Genomic DNA, 19,559 nt, shown 5'->3' with positions numbered 1-19,559 from the left:
TAGCTCGTTGCAACGAGTTGAAGAGAGAGAGAGAGAGAGAGAGAGAGAGAGAGAGAGCTCGTTACCCCGCTTGAGATCGCCTTCGATAATCAGCCGGCGCACGATGATCGAAAATCCTCGCATCGTCGTAAATGATGAGCCGGATGATTCTAGAATGTGAAATCCCGATTGCGATGTCTCGCAATCACGAAACACAAAATTTTCCAAGTCACCGTGCCGTATGGTTCGCCGTCATGTGTCAAAAGAGTCTGTCACCCTTGCAATTTCTCAATTTCTCTTCTATCAAAAGAATGATTTTTAACAAACTAAAACACCCGATATTAATCTGTTGATATAATCTGCAAGACTATCTCGAACGTTCGAAATCTACTCCATTCTTATTAAGTTCTCGCTGAAATTGGATTTTACGCCTTGCGATTCACGCGTCTTTAGTGTTGAGTTTGCGGGCGCATAATGCCGCGGTAATAAAAGTCAATTTACAAACGAGCAATAATTTCTGGCCACGTAATAGTACGATAAGGCAAAGACTAGTGTATCTCATAGTCTTCGCAATGTTACAACGGAGAGTCGCTTAACGATTTTATTTTCCCTCGCGCACAGGACGCAAACGGACCAGTCTCTCTCTCTCTCTCTCTCTCTCTCTCTCTCTCTCTCTCTCTTTATTTCTTTCATCTCTCTTCAATTCTCTCTCGTTCTTTACTTCTTTTACACATCCCATCGCTCTCACACGCGAGCTTGAAAAGTGCAACGGACGATATCTCGTGATGGTTCGGTGCATACAAGCGGGTGCTATTGGGGGAGGGAGGAGAAAGAGAGAGACAGGGAATAACATGGCGGCCAGTTTTCTGGAACGTGCACCGGTCTCCCTACCTACCAATTTTCTCTTCTCTCTCGTGCGTTCTTTTCGCGCACTTCCTCTTTCTCTCTCTCTCTCTCTCCCTTTCCCTCTTTCTGTTTCCTATTCGTGAAAAGAAAAGCACACGAGGTCGCGTACTAAGAGTCATGAGCAAATTATTTGTCCTAAAATTATATAATTTTATAATAAACTTATATATTCATATACATCGGTCATTTTACATGATTGTGTTTAAACATCGCTGTCGTATACACACAACCACATTCTTTCAATATCGCAATATTTTAGTGACTGAGAAAAAAATAGTATTGTGTCAAATCGATTAGTCATTGGCTCCATTATTCTATTTTAGAAAATATTTCAAAACAATTCTACCAAACAAATGCAAATTAAAAAGCTATAAATTTTCATTCAACCGAGAAAAAAATATTATTCAACTTTATTTTCAATCTTCTTTGTGTTGACTTTAAATTAATCGAATATATGATGGTGTAAATAATTAAACTGTACCTATTCGATGCAATACTGCCGGTTCGTGTTGTATTCGCGAAAGGGAAATAGCAATTGATTTCTTTAAGTTTCAAGTAATTAATATTCTTGGTAAAACTTGTTGAATTGTCGGGTGGTAATCCTATACATTGATATAACAATAAAATTTTTCCACTTTACTATGCATTATAAAAATTTGTCGAATTGAAAGCCCTGTTTCTTTTTTTATTTTCTATATCTTATATGATATAAGCAAGAATAGAAATAATATTTTCATCAAGTTTATTTCTCTACGATAGTGGAGTTTAGTGTCTTTCAGCGCATAAATATAAAATTAAATTTGATTAGACAGAGGAAGAAAAAAAATCTAAAATACAAAATCAGAGTATTAATTATCTTGCAAACGTGCAATTTCTTAAAACAACCGTTGCATCCGATTATACATTTGAACGCTCTCGAGTCGAGCAAAGATTGTTACGTCCGCTACACCGATCGTATCGATCGAACAAAGCTAGCGCACGCATTACATCTTAATATGTGCGTGTACCCGAGTTTAGATTATTTTTAACGATCGAATAATAATGATGCATTATTCCAGCTCCCTTCCCTTCCTTTCAGTGGCATTTCCTCCTGACTTTCATTGTCACGGATAATTGAGAGCTAGATAGATAAATAGATAGATAGATAGATAGATGGATAGAAAGAGAGAGAGAGAGAGAGAGAGGGGGAAAAGGGGGAGAGATGCAGTTCTCGCGCGTTGCGATGCACTCCGCGCGAAAAAACACCGGCAGAGAAGAGCGGGCGGTTGCTCCGTGGAGGAACAAACAGGAGAAGGAGAAAGAGGAGGAGGAGGAGGAGGAAGAGGAGGAGAAACGAGGAGATGGTGGGTCTTCGTGCATCTCCGGCTCCCGTCGGAGCTTATATCGATCACGAGAGAGTGCACGATATTCGAGAATACATTATACGCGGACTCTAGCCTCTAGCCGGACTACCTATAGTCACGCGGAATATAGACGCGGCCAGGCCGCTGCACTCTCGCCTCCCTCTTCTCCTCTCCGTCCTCTCGCTCGCTCTGCCAACTGCTTCCTCCACAACTGCCGTGCCACCCCCGCCTTCCTTCTGCACGTCGCCGACGTTGCGCTGTCGACGTCGTTGTAACCACGGGAGGCTGCGGCTGCAACCATCGGCTACTCCTCTTCTCGCGTCTTCTTCTTTCGCTTCTTGAGAATTTATCGTCGTGTCTGGTATCTCATTGCAACGTATTTTTGCAGAATATACTCTATTTATCGAAACGTTACGCCTGCCTGCCTGCGTGTGCTTTAAATTATATTTTTTTCTTGGCACGCATCACGTACATATTACATTTCGATTATTATTAAGAAAAGGTAGATTCCAAAGTGCTTATCTGAGGATATGATGCAGATGCGACAAGCTCTTTGCAATGAAAAATTGTAAAATTACAGCATCGCTTCGCGTAAAAAAGCCTCGTTTTTGTCGCCGACGTGATAAATGACGAGGATGCAACGATTGCTCGTCACGCGAGATTCCCCGGGGCCCGCGGAGTCTGCCATTCGCTCGGAGCAATAATCCAAAAGCTTCTTCGTTACATGCCTTGATAGAGTATTCCCAGCCATGGTGCTGTCGTCGTCGTCATCGACGACGAGGGAACTACTCCGTCGAAGCGGCGGGAGGCTTGGAAGGCTGGGAAGTTGCGAGATTAGGAGACTGCGAGACCGAGAGGCTGGGAACACGACAGGGAGGGCCCCCGAGTACGCACGGTAGGGGCATAAGAGGACCTTGGCCTTTTCGCGGGGCAAAAATAAAACCTGTTGACACCGAAGCCCCGCGGACGGGGCAAGAGATTCTCGTTTTTTCTCTATCTCTCCACTTTTCTCTCTCTCTCTCTCTCTGTCTCCCTCTGCCTCTCGGGCGCGCATACATATGCGCGCGCAAGTTGGCGATTGAGGAGAGAGAGAGAGAAAGAGAGAGAGAGAGAGAGAGAGAGAAGAAAGAAAAGGCAATGTATTTAAACGAATTCTCTTTCGATTCTTGCATTCTTATCACAATCAACCAACAATATGATGGTAAACCACACATTTGTCCAGCTATTGAATCAATTCGATATACCAATACGCAATCGATAATGATCGTTTTCACGATTATTATTATATATGCAAAATGCGTGTTCTTCGTAGGGTAAAATATGCGCGCGTACGAGGTGGGATACGTTACGTAGACAGGGCGCAGACATTGAGAGAGCAGCCTGCGATGCACATATGCGCGCGCATCACGCACGCTATAAACGTATAGGTATACATATACATACATGCGCGAGTCCTTTCTGCCGCGATCGAATAAAACCCGCGCGCATATACACTCCCACGTTATATGTATGAAGAACTGTTTCTCGCTTGTTTATTAAGATTCTATTCTTCTAATTCGAAATCAGGTTGAAGACGTTACGTTAAATTATCTCCCCCATTATTTTAGCTTAAAATACATCCTAATTATTTGAACATTTTGTAGGAGGTTGAATATTATACGATACGACACAGGCGGGCAGAGAAAATATTTTAAATTTTAAATCTTGATTTAATCGAGAAAAGAGATAGGAGAAAAGAGGGAGAGAGATAGAGATAGAGACATGTGCATTACGCATTATTCCAAAAATAAAGCTTTTTAAATTCCAATAATCATGATAAAAGTTTGCTGGAAAATTTTTGCATTTAAAATGAAATTTTTGTAAAGGAGAATTTAAGCGTTTGCTCGCGTTCCGTGAAAACGTGCTTTAAGCAGAAGAACGCGACTCTTTCGTGGACTCGAATGGTTTATATGCAACGTATGAAGAAAAGAATCGCGCACACCTGCGCGATCGATGTATGTGGCATCCTGTATACTGTACGCTATGTGTGTACACACACTCACGCGAGCTTGTGCAAAGAACCTCAGAGTATATGGGAAATAGAGTACCCACGTTCCCTTCGTTTCGCCTGTCTCTTCCTCGACTAGACAACTCATAGACGAAGAATGGCTTTCGCACGAGGTTTCGATTGTGTCAAATAACGGGAAATGTCATCTTTTCGAATAAAAAAAAGAAAAAATTTAATCAATTCCATATATCCCCCCCCCCTCCACGAATCTTTCTAGAGCATATATATATATATATTTTTTTTTTTTTTTTAATGATGCATTGTTTGATGATGAAGAATGACCAATTTAAAATTGTTGCAATCTTGGCAAAAATATCAATACTTTAAATTATTATTATTAATGAAAATGTTGCAAGTTGCAAGCGTTGCGGAAGCGACATCGTGGTGCATCGTGCCGCCATTCGAAAAGGAAACGCTCAACGAAGGGGGCAGGGCCAAACAGTCGCGTCGGAAAAATTCTCGTTTAAGTCCCGGCCAATGGAAAGGCCCGGCGTACCCGCGATGAAAAACTTTCGAAGGGAAAGGGTCTACTGGTTCCAAATATGTCCGCGCCATTGCGAGTGGACGCGATACGATTCTGAAATCGTATAATTTGGACGTTATAAACAAATGTAAAATCTTAAACTAAATAAGTAAAGAGTCGAAAAAATATTTTGGAGGACCGCATGAACGTAGGACAAGACTGCATTTGATACGATGCCGGTGATCGTTTCGGAAAGGGCACTCTTTCAGGTAAGACGGCCCATTAAACGTTGGAAAAGTTCTCGTAGTTGCGGTCAACGGCTCCGCCCAAAACGAAAAGCTAAAGAACACGGCAAAATGGTGGCGTTACGCTGATTTAATACTTTAATTGGGAAATATAGAATAAAATGGAATTACGCGCAGCAGCGATACAAAAGATAGAGAACGATAAAGAAGAAATTTAATTAATAATTCCTTGATAATTAATGAAAATGAAAAATGCTAGTTAAAGTAAAGCTTTTCGTTTCATAATTTGTACAGATTTGATCAGTGATATACAATAGTAATCGTAGAAAGATTATAGAGGAATCCGACACTTGCATAGATTAATACTCATCCTAACGAAATTAAGAAATGAACCAGCTATCGACGAAATATTCTTTCCATCTCGAGATAAAAAAATGAAAAATTGTAACTGATATATAATCGGAGTCGTTAAAAAATTTTGACGATAATAAACTGCTCGTCATTGTTGAAACAAACCAAAATAGAAACAAGTTGCGTAATGTCGATAAAATTGACTCTATGTACCGTAATTCACGTTCTCGTTGGTCTAATCCAGGATTGTCTTTAACCTTAACTATACATACACGCAGGATCGCAAAAATATCGAGCGAATAATAATATTGCGCGCGACTGAAACGATAGTTCACGACCATTGATACAAATTAATTATCGATACTTTTTCTCTTCTCATTTTAAAAGAATTATTAAGATAATTGAAAAAAGATCATTCTCACAATTTATGTTTTTTTTTATGCATATTATAATTGAGAATTTATATATATTACATCATGTAGCCGGTTTATCCGCGTGCAAAAAGTATTTATAATCACGTCAAGTGGTCAATTGTATTGGCGGGAGAGTAATTTTTAATTAATAGTATACAAACTGAAATGAGAAAGAGATTGTCAAAGAGATTAAAATAGATAATCTTTAACCCTTACTGATTTTAGTCAAAATCGCGCGATTTAACTTTTCACGATTCTCAATCTTTCAGTCGCCTTTCAAAAAAATAGAAAGAGAGGGAGGGAGAAAGAGTATCATTTGAATTTTAAATGATGAAACGATTGAAACATATACTGGAAATGTGTATATAGATATATATATATATATATATATATATATATAAGATTTCTATAAAATTGCTGGAAACATGGAATTGCGACGCGATCGCACCGCTGCATCGCGTGTAACAATGTTTAAGGAGCAATCTGTCTGTCTCGACAGCAACCGAGCAACAGTGCTCGCGTGTAACAATGTTTAAGGAGCAATCTGTCTGTCTCGACAGCAACCGAGCAACAGTGCTCGCGTGTAACGCGAGTCGCGAGTTTACTCTGTTAAAATATCCTTTACCTCGTTTGCATTCGCGATCGTTCCGTTGATTGGGACAAGAGTAGCAATACGAGAGCGCGATACGCGCGTCTCGATCACAGAGAATCGGTCCGCATCCACATGAGCGGGTTGGAGTCATCGTGCGTGTTTGGAGCAGGCGAGGAAAAAAGCGACGTCGACGCATATATGTACATATATCCTACATCTATCGGGCACTCGTCGGTCGGTTCGTACTGTCGTCAGGTCGCCGCTCTCCGACGAGAGATCACTGCCCTCGCACACACCCGACCCGACAGTCCGACACCCGTCGAGGCTTTCTCTCGTTCCTTCGCGCGGACCGCCAGTAACGTATCGCGAAACGACTGAGCCACCACTAACCGGATCACTAACCGATTCGCGCCTTCGACACGACACACGACACACGGTACACGGTACACGACACACGACACACGACACACGACACACGACACACGACATACGTAATCAGTCCGCCGGCCAAACATGACAGGCTACGCGTTGAGAGCGTACGCGCGATTTCTGCTCTATTACGAGCACTTGGCGACAGAGAGTATGGAGTTACTGTGCGTGTGCGGAACAACGGATGGACGAGATCACACGGAACGGGTTAAACGGAGACGTCGACTCTCTTCTCGGAGAGAGAAGGAGAGGGAGAGGAAAAAAGAGAGGGGGAGAAAACGAGCGAGCGACGGAGAGAGAGAGAGAGAGAGAGAGAGAGAAAGCAACGCGCGATGCAGTCCGAGAAAAGAGAGAGAAGTGGTCTTTTACCGAATTTTTGCAAATCGAGCGGAACACGTATCACTCTCGAGACATAACACGCGTGTCGCGCGGAAAAGCAAACGGCGAAACGACAGACGCACACGAGACTTTTCGCGGGTGGTCGTGACCCTCTAGTGGCGGCCGGCGAGACGACCTTACTCTACGCCAATTCGCGAATATCGCGTTCGACGCGACACGACGAGAGAGACGGGACGCACGACGCACAACACAGCGACGGCTGCGGTGGCGGTGGCAGCGATGGTGGAGTGGAGGTAGTACGTCGACTCTGACCGATTCGGTTTCGCCTTCGCCGTCTTCCACCCTCCGTCCTCCGCCCTCCGTTTGCCCATCACACCGTCCATGTGACACGTCTGTGTATATTGTACGCGTGCGCGTATATTTATCGCAATTTTTTTAATTTTCCGTGAATCGTTCATTTCATTTTAACTATACGATCGGGCGTTTCGAGAAGCAAAGACTGATCATAATGAGGATATCGAGAGAGAACGGAAGAAATGATACGAAAACGGCAGATTGAAGCACGTCTTTCTGCGCGTGTATTTATGTAAGCGGATATCTCGCTAAAAAGATCGAGCGGAAAGATACACTGCCGCCATCTGTACGATAAAGCCGAAACATGTTTTTGCGAATTGATCGAATTGCAAATTGACGCGCTACACGTATCTTGCGTTTGTATGCACCAAAGGTTAGCGACCGCGATCGGAATTTCTTCCTAAATGACGTGTCATAGTCTGCACTTTTACATCTGATCAAAATGCAGTATTTTTTTTCAACTTTTACAAGTTTATATTCTTCGATAGATTTTTTTCCCCCGTAATCTATCATTTTTATTAGAATATGTAATATGTATGCATATAATATATATTTATATATGTGTCAGTTATCGAATATATTATTTTATTTTCTCTTTTCCCATAAATTATAATAAATAACTCTTGTGTGACTTGTGGTTATATTAAACAAAATATTTTACAAAAGTAAATAGCCGTATGTCGCGCCACAATATGACGTTGAGTGAAGAGTGGGAGATGTATTATATGTATATATCGTCTATTCAAAAGTAACTAGACATCCGAAGCACTATGCGTAGTATGTGTGTATGTGTATAATCTTTGGCGACTTTGTATCATCGTACCTCTTTATTCTCTTCCAAATTGAAACAGCGTTTTATATTCCTGCATGCGATTAAAGTAATAAATAAAAATATCATCCTATTTCACAAACACGATTGCAATATAAATTATCTCACAAAACACATTTTTTACGTAAGAAATAAATAAATAATTTTATACAGATTAAACTTGATATGGGGAAATAATTTCCCATGTCAAGTGCGTATATCGAGTATGTATAATCATTAATTATATTCAATTATCGATCTCGCGTAATCTTGTTATATAAAGGGACATTGTACCATGTTATATCCAGAAGCATATCGCAGGAGGAGACACGATTATCGCCAACAAGGTCGCAATCAACTTTGTTATTCACGAGGGATCGAGCCCTCCATTCAATGTTTCAATGTTTAGTCGCTTTTCAACATGTCAGAAGACAGAGTTTTTACTAGGCTGAGTTGAGGTATCAAGAGAGGCAAGATGGTTGTGTTTACTCTCTAGGCATGGCGTAAGGTTACAAGTGAGAACTATGAGGCTGTTGTTCGTAAAACAGTACATAGGCTTCACTGGAAACGACTGATCGTGCAGACACAACGGACACCCGGCTGTCGTTATACTCATGCCATTCTCCCGAGTACGGATGTTTACAGTACGCGGTATAATGACCAGAGTATGTCGTACCCGAGTGATTCGCGACTCCATACAGATTGTATGTACAGCCCGGAACTCTCGGGGCGGCAAAGGCACTAAGATCTAAACCCGTCAACGGAAAGTCCACCATCACGTTCAGCTTGCCGCGGAAACGTTCCATCGGAGAGAAACGTTTCAAATCTATAGGATAGAATATTAAGAAAAATATCCTTTTCAATCTTTGCTTGTAATAAAACTAAATCTTTACATCTGCCTACAATCATATGTCATATCAATTTAAAAAAAAGGATACGAATAACCAAAATTTTCGGAAATTTCTGTATGCTGAAGCTCTTGGTACACTTTCTTCTCATTTGACATTTGGAACATGTTGGTTTTTCATCGCCATCCAACACCTCCTCTCGAGTAAAATGTTCCAAGCATTGACTCAGTTTTACTGTCCCGCTTCTGCCTGGTATTGGCAAACTTAAATCCCAGAACGGGTCGAGCGTGACCGATACATGATCGCAAGAGGTGCAATGTAAAGACGAACGTAATTGCCCGACGAAAACATCAACAATCATACTGTCTTCGCTGCGAAGATAACGTTTCCAACTCTCTACCGCTTTTTGCATATCCCTATATAAAATAAAAGTAATATTGAGTTTTGTTGTAAATCGAACAAACATACTTTACATAAACGCGTTTTTAAATATCTACACTTACGTAAAACTATCGGGTATATCTCCATGTATTGGTGGTAGCTTTGTAATGATTCTGTTAACATCTTCGTGCAAGCCCTCCAGCAAGTACCTAAGAAACTCTTGAGCGTCTTGTTGACTGTAGCCCATAAAACGTGGCGCGAATCTCTGTATTTGAGACTTGAGTGCGGTCGTGTTTACCACGTGATCACCGCCCACTTCCCACAATTCGTGGATCACTTGGCTGAACGCTTTGATCAGAGCGCCTTTCATGCTGGACGTAGTAGTATTTATATCGGCCAGATATTGTTCGTTTAGCAAATATTCCAACAGAGGTCTTGTGTTGCTTAAACATTGGATCACGCTGTTCATGAAACACTAAAACAATTATATACATTAAGAATATATGTAGCGGCCAAGGTGAGAGAAATCATATTTCGTTAAAAATATACTCACTGTATTTCCAATATTCCGTAAGCCGTTTAAACCACATCGTTCATCGCGTGAAATTTGCAGGCGGTTACGTGATGATCTATTAGTCGGATTTCCTTCCTGGAAATTATTAAATCACTGTTATTTACGCGAATAAGTTGCTCCAGGATTATTGTTAATTAAACGGGGGCACGTAATTTATATCGTTGTAAATATCGTCTCGTCTTGAGAAAAAAGAATTGTCTTTTTCTTTTTTATAAAGTGTCTAAACTTTCATTGGTTCTGATCGATGAAATAGTATTCGATAAAAGAAGGCTTAAGCGGGATAGCAAACTTATGTTATACAAACACAAAGTAAAAACGCGCGAATTAGATTTGTAACGTCTTGTTAGGCACACGTATGTGTATGGACATTGCCATGTTTATTAAAATATACATTTACAAACGGGATAGGAAAATGTCATAACGTGTTTTTAATTTACACAAAAGACGATAAAAATAAAGGCAATCGATTCAATCGGCAATATGCAGAAAAATATTTTTAACAATCCCTCGAGTACTCACCTGTGAATGTGAAACAAATGAAGAAGATTGAACAGTATGTGAAATGGAGTGGAGCGGAATTATCGCCGAATTATCGACGCGTATCGAATTAATTCTAGTCGAAATACGTTTGTAAGATATCAAAGGCGTCGCGATGCCGAGGAAAAAGGCATAAACGGACAAGAGGCTTATCGCTGTCCACAGACACCACAAAGCCCATCCTATCACTTGGGTATGAGCCAGTTTATATGATTGGCCACGCGATTTCCAAATAATAGTATTTCGAAGAATCTCACAATTATACGATCAAAATGTTTTTTCTTTTTTTCCGCGTTGCACGCAATACGTCGCGCGTGCGTCTAAATAAAGACGAAAGATGTTTTATGCTTGTTAATGTATGTTAATTATAAACGCTACTTTAACGACCATTATAACTTATAATTTACCATTATAGCGCAAAATGAAAATTATTATAATTTTTTACAAATGTCGTTTTGCCATTCAAACACAATGGAAATTTGGAATGTTGATTTTGTTAAGGCAACTCTCGCAAATTCAATTTATATTATATAATAGGGACAGTTATAAACAGTTTATGAGTTAAAAATGCAATTACAATTGCTTCACTTTGTTCGTTTTATGATCGCGATTATTATATTAATACATTCTCGACTGCATGGTAAAATCTACGTAAAGAAGCGTGCAAACTCTGGAAAGAAAAATCTATCGTAAATTACCGCGAAATACTGTAATACGAGTTCGTGCCTCTACCTCTCGAAGAAGTCGAGGAGAAGAAGAGAGAAAGAGCTCTAAGCTATTAATAAAACGTAGCGACGCCCGCGACTAACTTGAAGAGACTCTAGTTGGAAAGACGGCGAGAGGGCAAAGAGATTTCGTAATAGAGATGGGCGGGAAGTAAAATAATCGCGTGTAACGGCGTAATTCTCCTCTCTTAACATGTGTTCAAAACACGATTAAATCCGTTTATCGACAAATATATTTGAAGAAAAAAATTCTTGTAACAGAATCTTTCTTTATGGATTATAAATAAAAATATAAGCAATTTACGTTGAAAATCGATATAACTTTCAATTTTTGCGAGAATTATTAATGCGATTCCAATATACATATGACTTATTACATTTCCGCGCAAGCATCTATATCGAAATCTATTGATTTCCATGAGAATATGCATTATACTCACGTTTTTAACACTAAGATTGTTGTAAGTTCCATGGTTGTATAATTATCAATTCAACATTTTGAACACATTTGGGCACGGTACAGCATCGACGAAATTGCGACAATTGCGGAAATTAATACACAAAATTTCCGAAAAAAAGTATGTGTAGAAAAATTTCTATTATTAAAAGCAAATTATAAAAACCAAATATATATATATATATATATATATATATATATATATATATATAGTGTGTATGTGTATAAAGTATAATTTATGCTGCACCAGGCCGAAACGTATTTTGCAAACACACTCACGTATTGCTCGTTGACACTGCGGTAAAGATTCTGATGCGCCGTGGATGGATTTGTCGGTGACGATGTCTGATTGCCGGTATTCGAGAAAAGACCAGATTGATCCGTTCTCCTTGATGTCGAAGGAACGGATGGATCGTCGCCGTGAGTAACAGATGATCTACCGGCTACGCTGTCTATCGGCGGTGCTCCGCCAATAACGTCCGAGCTATCGTTCCTTTCCTCCTCACCATCTTCAGAAATGTCTCGGTCGTTGATGCAATTATTTTGTAGATACGTAACGATCGACGGAACATTGTCGGCACCACGCGTTACCTTGTTGCTCGTCCCAATCTCGTCTTCTTCTTCCTCACCTCCTGTCACCTTGTTCTGAGCGTTGTTATTGATCAGCAGTTCGTTACGAATATTAGTCGCGTGGTTAGTTAACAGGTCAAGGCTACTAACATCACTAATCAAACCACTACCACTACCACCAACGGGGGTGGTGGGAGAGAGATTATGCTTAGCGGGCGAGACCTCGTCCGGTTGATGACAGCGCTGTTGATGGAAGTGATGATTGTTGAGATTATCGTCGTCGTTGTTATCGTCGTCGTTGTCCTCGTCCTTGTCGTTGTCGTCGTTGTCGTTGTTGTTAATGCCGTATCCGCACGCGATATCCTCGTCGTTGCTGTCCTGCCCGTTGGTGCTGATGTTGCCGTTGTTGTTATGCTGATCGTCGTTAGTGTCTTTGGTATTGTCGTCGTCGTCGTCGTTTAACTTACGCGTAATGTGATCGTCGTCGATAATGGTTGTTACCTCGGCAAGAGACACGGCGCTGTCCGCGCGTGCATGCCCGGCGGCTATGGTGGGCACCGTGCTGTTTGTAGATATCGGTCTTCTCTTATTGCTTTTCGACCATGGACCAATCGCACCGATGGCAACGGCGGCGGACGAGGAGGAGGATGACGAGGAAAGCGAAGACTCTGGACGTAGATCTCTGCGCTCTACTTCGCGCTCGTCACCGCCAAACAACTCGCTCAGAGACGACGACGTCGAACGGTGTCTCCAATGATGCGCACTGCCAGTATTCGTTTGTTGTTGACGTTGAATATTCGGCACGTAACTGGCTGGCGAATATCTGCTGATAATATCGGCGGCCGCATCAACGCTACTGCGCTCTCTCGAAGATGAACTCGCGCTTGACGTTGAGGAGATGTATCTGCCATTAACGCTGCTGGTACTTGTCGCAGCGCCGCCACCCGTTTCGCTATACGACGACGACGAGACTGATCTGTAAAATTCATCCAAGGTATATGTAAGAATATTGCGGTCATGTTTCTCGCCAGATTGGGCCTGCGGCCAGCAGCTGCCTATTCTGCTACACTCTTCGCAAAGTTGGGTTATGCAATGTGCGCGAGTATAGACGCATTCTTCGGCGAAGAGACCGGCATGCGCACGCTCGAGATATGAACGTTTCCGCGCCGCCAAGCGAAACTATTCTACAATATTTTATAATATTTTATAAGTATCGAGAAATTGCTAAATCAAACTTGCGATAGTCTTAGGAAGCTGATGCGTGTATTAGATGTTTATAAATATGTCTCTCGGGAAACTATGCCGTTCATAAATCTAGGATAAATCGCCGTCGTCGTTGTGATCAATAACCCAATCATGGCTGCCCGAAAGAAAAAAAAGTAATGTTAAAGTATTTTTTAAAACGCAAACACACATACTGCATACAATCTTGCAAGGTTAAAGTCCACAATTACATTTCATAATGCAAGTATGAATATGGATAAGCGTTCCCTCGATAATAGCCGTAAATTGTGCTTTATAGCGATTATCTTTCATTTCTTAAAGAGATAAAGTTATCCGAATCGGAATAACAGGTAATAAACTTAGCGCGCGAGCCATTTACAATTGACCTAGACCTTTACTGTCGATATCACTGTACCTATATCACTTATACGAATGGAAATATATCGCACAGTCCTCGTAATTAAATTACAGTAACGCGTGAACAAAAGCAAGTGACTAGACTTTAGATGTTGATAAAAAGCTATTTACAACCGATGCAACTCATTAAAAAATATAATTACGTATTTACTAAAAAAGTAAAAAATATATTAAATTTATCATATTTTTCAAAAATTATTTCTCTCTCTCTCTCTCTCTCTCTTTCTTAAATCATAAAGATGTAAGCAATTTGATATTGGTTAGTATTTTATGGTTATTTATAGACATGTCATCAACTATCGATTCCATCAGGATCGTGAGAAAAATGTTTCATGTTTGGCAATAGTCAACCTCTCTACAGCCTATGTCGGAGATTGCTCACCTTGCGGGTGAGCAGTTGGACCGACTGTACTCGGATGAATAGTTCCTGCGGATGCTCGTGCCGGTAGAAGCCGACGAATAGAAGCTGCAGAGCCGATCAATTATGTAAAAAGATAATCGCCAGTTTCCCGTACCCATCACGTTCCTAGTACAGATATATTCGAGATATATACTAACCTTCCCGGGGCACAATAGGATCGTCTGTACTCGGAGGAGATGTAGCTAGAATGCAGGCCGGTCGGTGACGGCGAGTAGAAGCTGGTCGTGGGTCGATCGAGGAGCGAAGAGGTGCCAGCGGAACGATAGGTATTGAACTTGGAGGTGGTCCCGATACCGGATGTGGTGGTACTTCCGCTACCGGTGCCGCTCGAGTATCTTCGGTTGGGCGAATGCGGCATTGGACTTGTGCTGTACGACACCGCTACGGCGCCCGTCTGCCCGCCGCGATGATACGACATTGCGTGTCGCGACTCGCCAATCTCCTCGTCGAGTTTCTCCGCCGAGTGCCTGAAATTCATTTTACTGCATACTATTCTCACGCGAACTCTAAAAAATAAAGCGTAATATTTTATTAACAAAATATCACGGATTTATTGTGGCTTTAAAACGCGCGCGCGCGCACACACACACATACACACAGCATACATCGATTGCAGGATTAAATATTAGATGATGTTACGCGTGTCTCGTCTTGGGAGCCTTTTGATCCAAAATGAATTTAATAATTACTCAAAGCGTACGTGTATCCGAAATTTTATTATCGATCAGTATATATTCCTGCGCGAGTATAAATAATCGGGCTTCGGATAATACATTTATATTATTAATATTAACACGTATATTATATAATTATAAGCGTCTAATATATAAAACGAGAGAGAGATAAAGAATCGTCATCTTGGCGCACAATATGACAAATTTGAGCTTTACTCGTTTCGACCTCGTCTTGTTCTAGTAATCTCTTGTCTTACAAAAAACGTCTCTTTACGAACGTCCAAAGATTGCTATAGTAATGGTCCACCTCAAGTTGATCGCGTTACCGTGGAATAATATATGAATTTGCGACCCGAGAGCACGTTATAATTTTGGATTCTAAAAAAAATTGCAATGAGATTAGTATTTACATTTATAAGAATAGAGAACAATATTTATCCCGTTCAGTAACACTCTCATTATTTTTGTCATTTTTTTAATTGCATCATAATTGTGAGGAAATGAAAGAAAATGAAATAAATGACCGGCGTCAATAGATCGCGGATTTAATGCCGAGAATTTTTCCCGACTGATTTGGCAGCCGTCCCACTTTTCGCCAGAGTCCGATGCGTAGTAGAAGGCCGGAATCCAATATAAACCGTGCGGTTTCAGATTTTGTTACAAAGCTATGTGGCGCGCGGGCGTAAACTCTTACTTTCCTCAAAAGTGGCACGATTTTGCATCTAATCTCGTTAAAAATCAAAGTGTTCTTGACTTGTACGTAAATGATTTGCGATATGTAAAATAATGTAATAATCGTAAAATAATACAAGAGAATATTTATTCGCGATATCTCTGGATATCTCGTTGACTTTTTGATATCACACAAAAGTAGTACAGCGAAAAGACACTCGGTTAATATACGCGACAAAGTAGAGACTACATAAAAATTCTTATGTTTTCAACAGCGATATTTTCAACGCGACTTTTCATTAAACCACATACAACAAAAATAATGTCGTCTTTTAACTTATCAAATGTGATGAATAAAATTCATCGAGAACACGATAATGCATTATATCAAATAAAAAACATTCGAATATAAGAACGAATGAAAGAACTGCATTAAAATTTAAACAACTCGTTGAAGAAACGAAAGATTGATGTTTATGTAAATCTAGAACAAATTGTACATATATGCATAATGCATACGGTACTCGATGCGCAACCGTAACTTTTGCGGCAAATTATACACTTTACCGCGTACTCGTCAGTACGAGTGTTTCCAACAACGGTAGAATCGATAATACCATTACGTAACCGTATAAAGGATAATCGAATCAAAATGATGTAATCAGTTTTACGATGTAAACTCGTTAGAATACGTGTTGTCTTCGGTCAATACTGTTATATGCATGTACATGTGTGTATATATATATATAATATATCATACGACATTAATTGGATTCTAATTTTGTCATTTCGAAGGTCGGAACTTTTCTAATCTTTTTACGATAACGGTTTGCATTTAACTCACAGATTTATCTTTCGTTCAATATCTATTATATCTATTTAATAACATTGCGTTTTAACGGAGAAGCAAACGTTTATTTATATTTCGATCGCGATAAACGCTTTCAAAGATTTTTTGTACTAGTTACGATAATAATTATAGAATCGAGATAATTTTTCCGATAGGCGGCTTGAGACGATTCACGTTTCTATATAACGTATGTGTATATATCTCCTTATTAATATTAGATAGACGCTATTCTCAGATAAATACGTTATTTTTCTTCGCGTAAATTATTTATCGTTTATATTATTTAATATAATATATAATACAAGAGCATTAATATATTAATTAACAAGTGGAGAATGACGTCTACGCGAGCAAATTTTGCGGAGACAGATTACGATTCGATTAAGTTATACAAGACGTAACACGAAAATTATGACAAATAACGTGTAGGTTTCTTTGCTCAGCATGTCGTTAATTAATTCGACAGCAATTTATCTCTGGCTGCGTTCGTTTATTTAACCGGCATTTAACCGCGTAAAAAAAGTAGCACAAGTACCATTTGTAATTAGTGTACATCTAGTCTCGCTTCTTCAAGGATCATCTCAAGTGCATACAAATGTCAAATAAAAATACGAATTAAAAATTATCATATCGTATCGAATCGGCATGGAATATCGTTCAGCATTCAACGTTTCTGTAAAAGAAAAGAAAGAAATTAATTATTTAAAAGCGATAACTCACGCGTATTAAAGACGATGTACGATTCGCATATACAGGATAGATATCGGTATATATACCGATGACCTTAAGGTTTCATCGAATATGCTATGGAGAAGCGGACTAATCGATATCCCATCTTTCGCTAAAGACGTGAATGCAATAGAAAATAATAGTAAAATATTCTCATCCGCATGTATATGTTGCGCATAAACATGAGAATATTTATACTTATTTTTCTCGTTTTTCTTCACGAAACATTGCGAGTATTTAATGCCATTATCGATGCCTCAAAATCACAACGATTCAAATTATAAAAATAGCTCTCCATCTGAAAATCTTGTTAACTACAATTAAAATCAACACGCCTGATAGCTTACAATATTTTTGCAAATATAATATCTTTAATATCTCTTTTTTTATATCTTTTCATGCAATATCTCAAAAGGAGATATATAATATAACGTATAAATTATAAGTAAAACTATAAATACAAAACACTATAAAAAAGTTTGAAAAATGTCGAAAATCGTGCCGATAAATTATATATGAAGCGAGTCACATTGCAGGATTAGCATACAATACTTTTGCTTTGTAACGAGAAAAATCGCGCCTCGTCATCTTGGAGGAAATCATATGCTTCAACATACACGGCATAAAACGATATACCACTGTATAATAATTGTGAAAAATAAATATCACGATGAACAGCACAAATATTCGTGTAAATCGCGACTTTTGTGCTCCAACATGCGTGCTTATTTGTTGCAATTCAAAGTTTTTCATTATTACTAAAATTTTTGCAATTTTTGTTTCGCGTTCTACATATTTCAACTGGATATTTACTCTTTGGAGTATAAGGGATTCTTTAATATACTTTTGAATTCGATAAATTAACACGCAAACGACAAATTGCAACTGAAGCTGATTCGTATCAAGAGTGAATATTTGATAGATACATGTATATACAAATATACACACATACATACATCGATCTCTCTCGATGGTTTGAGACGGCACTCGCAAAGGGAGGAGTTGCGCGTCCATGAACATTTTTATAGAACGCATCGACGGCTGAATAACCTAACTATCGTTAGATGCGAGCCAAGTTTACGATGACAGAACGTGTTCCTCTCGTTTTTCGATATCTTATCGTAATATAAATGTGCCAAATACATGAATCGTCAAAGAATCGTCTTATAGATACGTCCTGCCAAAGCGCGAGACGTTAGACGCTTATGCGGCAAAAGTCAACCAGTAAGAGAAAGAGAGAGCGAGAGATGGTGGGTGGATGGAAGAGAAAGGGGGAGGGAAAGAAAGAATAGGTCGATGGAAATACTCACAGCGACGAGAAACAACGATGAAGAAGACAGGAATGAGCGCGCAGCCGAAAACAGCCGAAAATATGGAAAAAGATTCGCGACAAAATTGGTTGACTGGTCTGTCCGTCGGTTATCGAAACTCACCACCCGTGATCGTGACACTTGGCAATCGCTTCCCTCATTTCGTTCGTGTCGCGATTTCTTTCTTGGGCAGAGGGGAATATCGGGCAGAGTAGAGAGTCGCGGGATTGCGCGATTCGGGGACGCGAATTGAGCAGCGAAACTAGCTCATCGGGCCATCCCGACGGTGACGTCACCGGGAACGTATGGTCCGAATCCGAATTCCAACAGGCGCAACGGTATACGTATACGGTATGTCCGATCGGGTCGGTAAAGTGAGAAGTTAGCCGTAATCACGCGGCCTATATATCGTAAGAGAAACGCGATCGATTCGTGATTTTAATTGGCTTTAACGCGCTTTCATCGCGTAATTGCACATGTATACGCTCGCGTGTGTGCGCGCACGTAATAACGCAACGCGTCTCTAAATGCGACGCCGTTTCTTCATTCATTGTCAGTTTCAGTCGTTTCGCGATCCATCGTTATTTACCTTTCGTCAACGCGTTCTCCCTCAGTCCGCTCGACACTCGCCGTATCGCGATATTATCAGCACTGATACGCCAACAACGTGCGCGCGAACAATATGGCGATACAAGATTGCCGATTTCCGCGTTGACGGTCATCGCATCCTTCGCGGTGCGACGGCGGCAGCGGCGGCGGAGACAGACGGGGACCGGAGACGGCGACGACGACGCCAATAGCAGCAGCGACAATGACGACGAGCGCGTACTGCGCTAGCGCGCGAGAAAATGCGTCCAAGTCCAACGCGCACTCGCGCATCGCGTCACATCGGAAGCTGCGA

At 40.4% G+C, this 19,559-nt stretch overlaps 1 protein-coding gene across 8 annotated transcripts; it reads right to left on the bottom strand.

The window, feature by feature from the left end:
• Positions 1-8,025: 8,025 nt before the first annotated feature.
• On the bottom strand, positions 8,026-19,493 carry LOC126853205 (ubiquitin carboxyl-terminal hydrolase Usp2-like). 8 transcript variants are annotated; one of them, XM_050598772.1, is made up of 10 exons: positions 19,248-19,493; positions 17,155-17,292; positions 14,561-14,890; positions 14,385-14,468; positions 12,512-13,337; positions 12,071-12,436; positions 10,052-10,147; positions 9,621-9,973; positions 9,208-9,533; positions 8,026-9,095 (listed from the first exon to the last, which is right to left on the bottom strand). In XM_050598772.1, exons 2-10 carry the CDS (start codon positions 17,172-17,174, stop codon positions 8,779-8,781), a joined length of 2,718 nt encoding a protein of 905 aa, XP_050454729.1. In that variant the 5' UTR covers positions 17,175-17,292; positions 19,248-19,493; the 3' UTR covers positions 8,026-8,778. The 8 variants fall into 8 exon arrangements, with proteins under 8 accessions (XP_050454729.1, XP_050454725.1, XP_050454733.1 ...); XM_050598768.1 differs by having other exon boundaries at positions 12,071-13,337; XM_050598776.1 differs by lacking the exon at positions 12,071-12,436 and having other exon boundaries at positions 12,584-13,337; positions 19,248-19,492.
• Between the last annotated feature and the right edge of the window lie 66 nt (positions 19,494-19,559).

This window comes from Cataglyphis hispanica, chromosome 11, assembly GCF_021464435.1.
Source record: "Cataglyphis hispanica isolate Lineage 1 chromosome 11, ULB_Chis1_1.0, whole genome shotgun sequence".
Taxonomy (NCBI): Eukaryota; Metazoa; Arthropoda; class Insecta; order Hymenoptera; family Formicidae; genus Cataglyphis; species Cataglyphis hispanica.
This window is presented reverse-complemented; position numbering and strand designations above follow the sequence as displayed.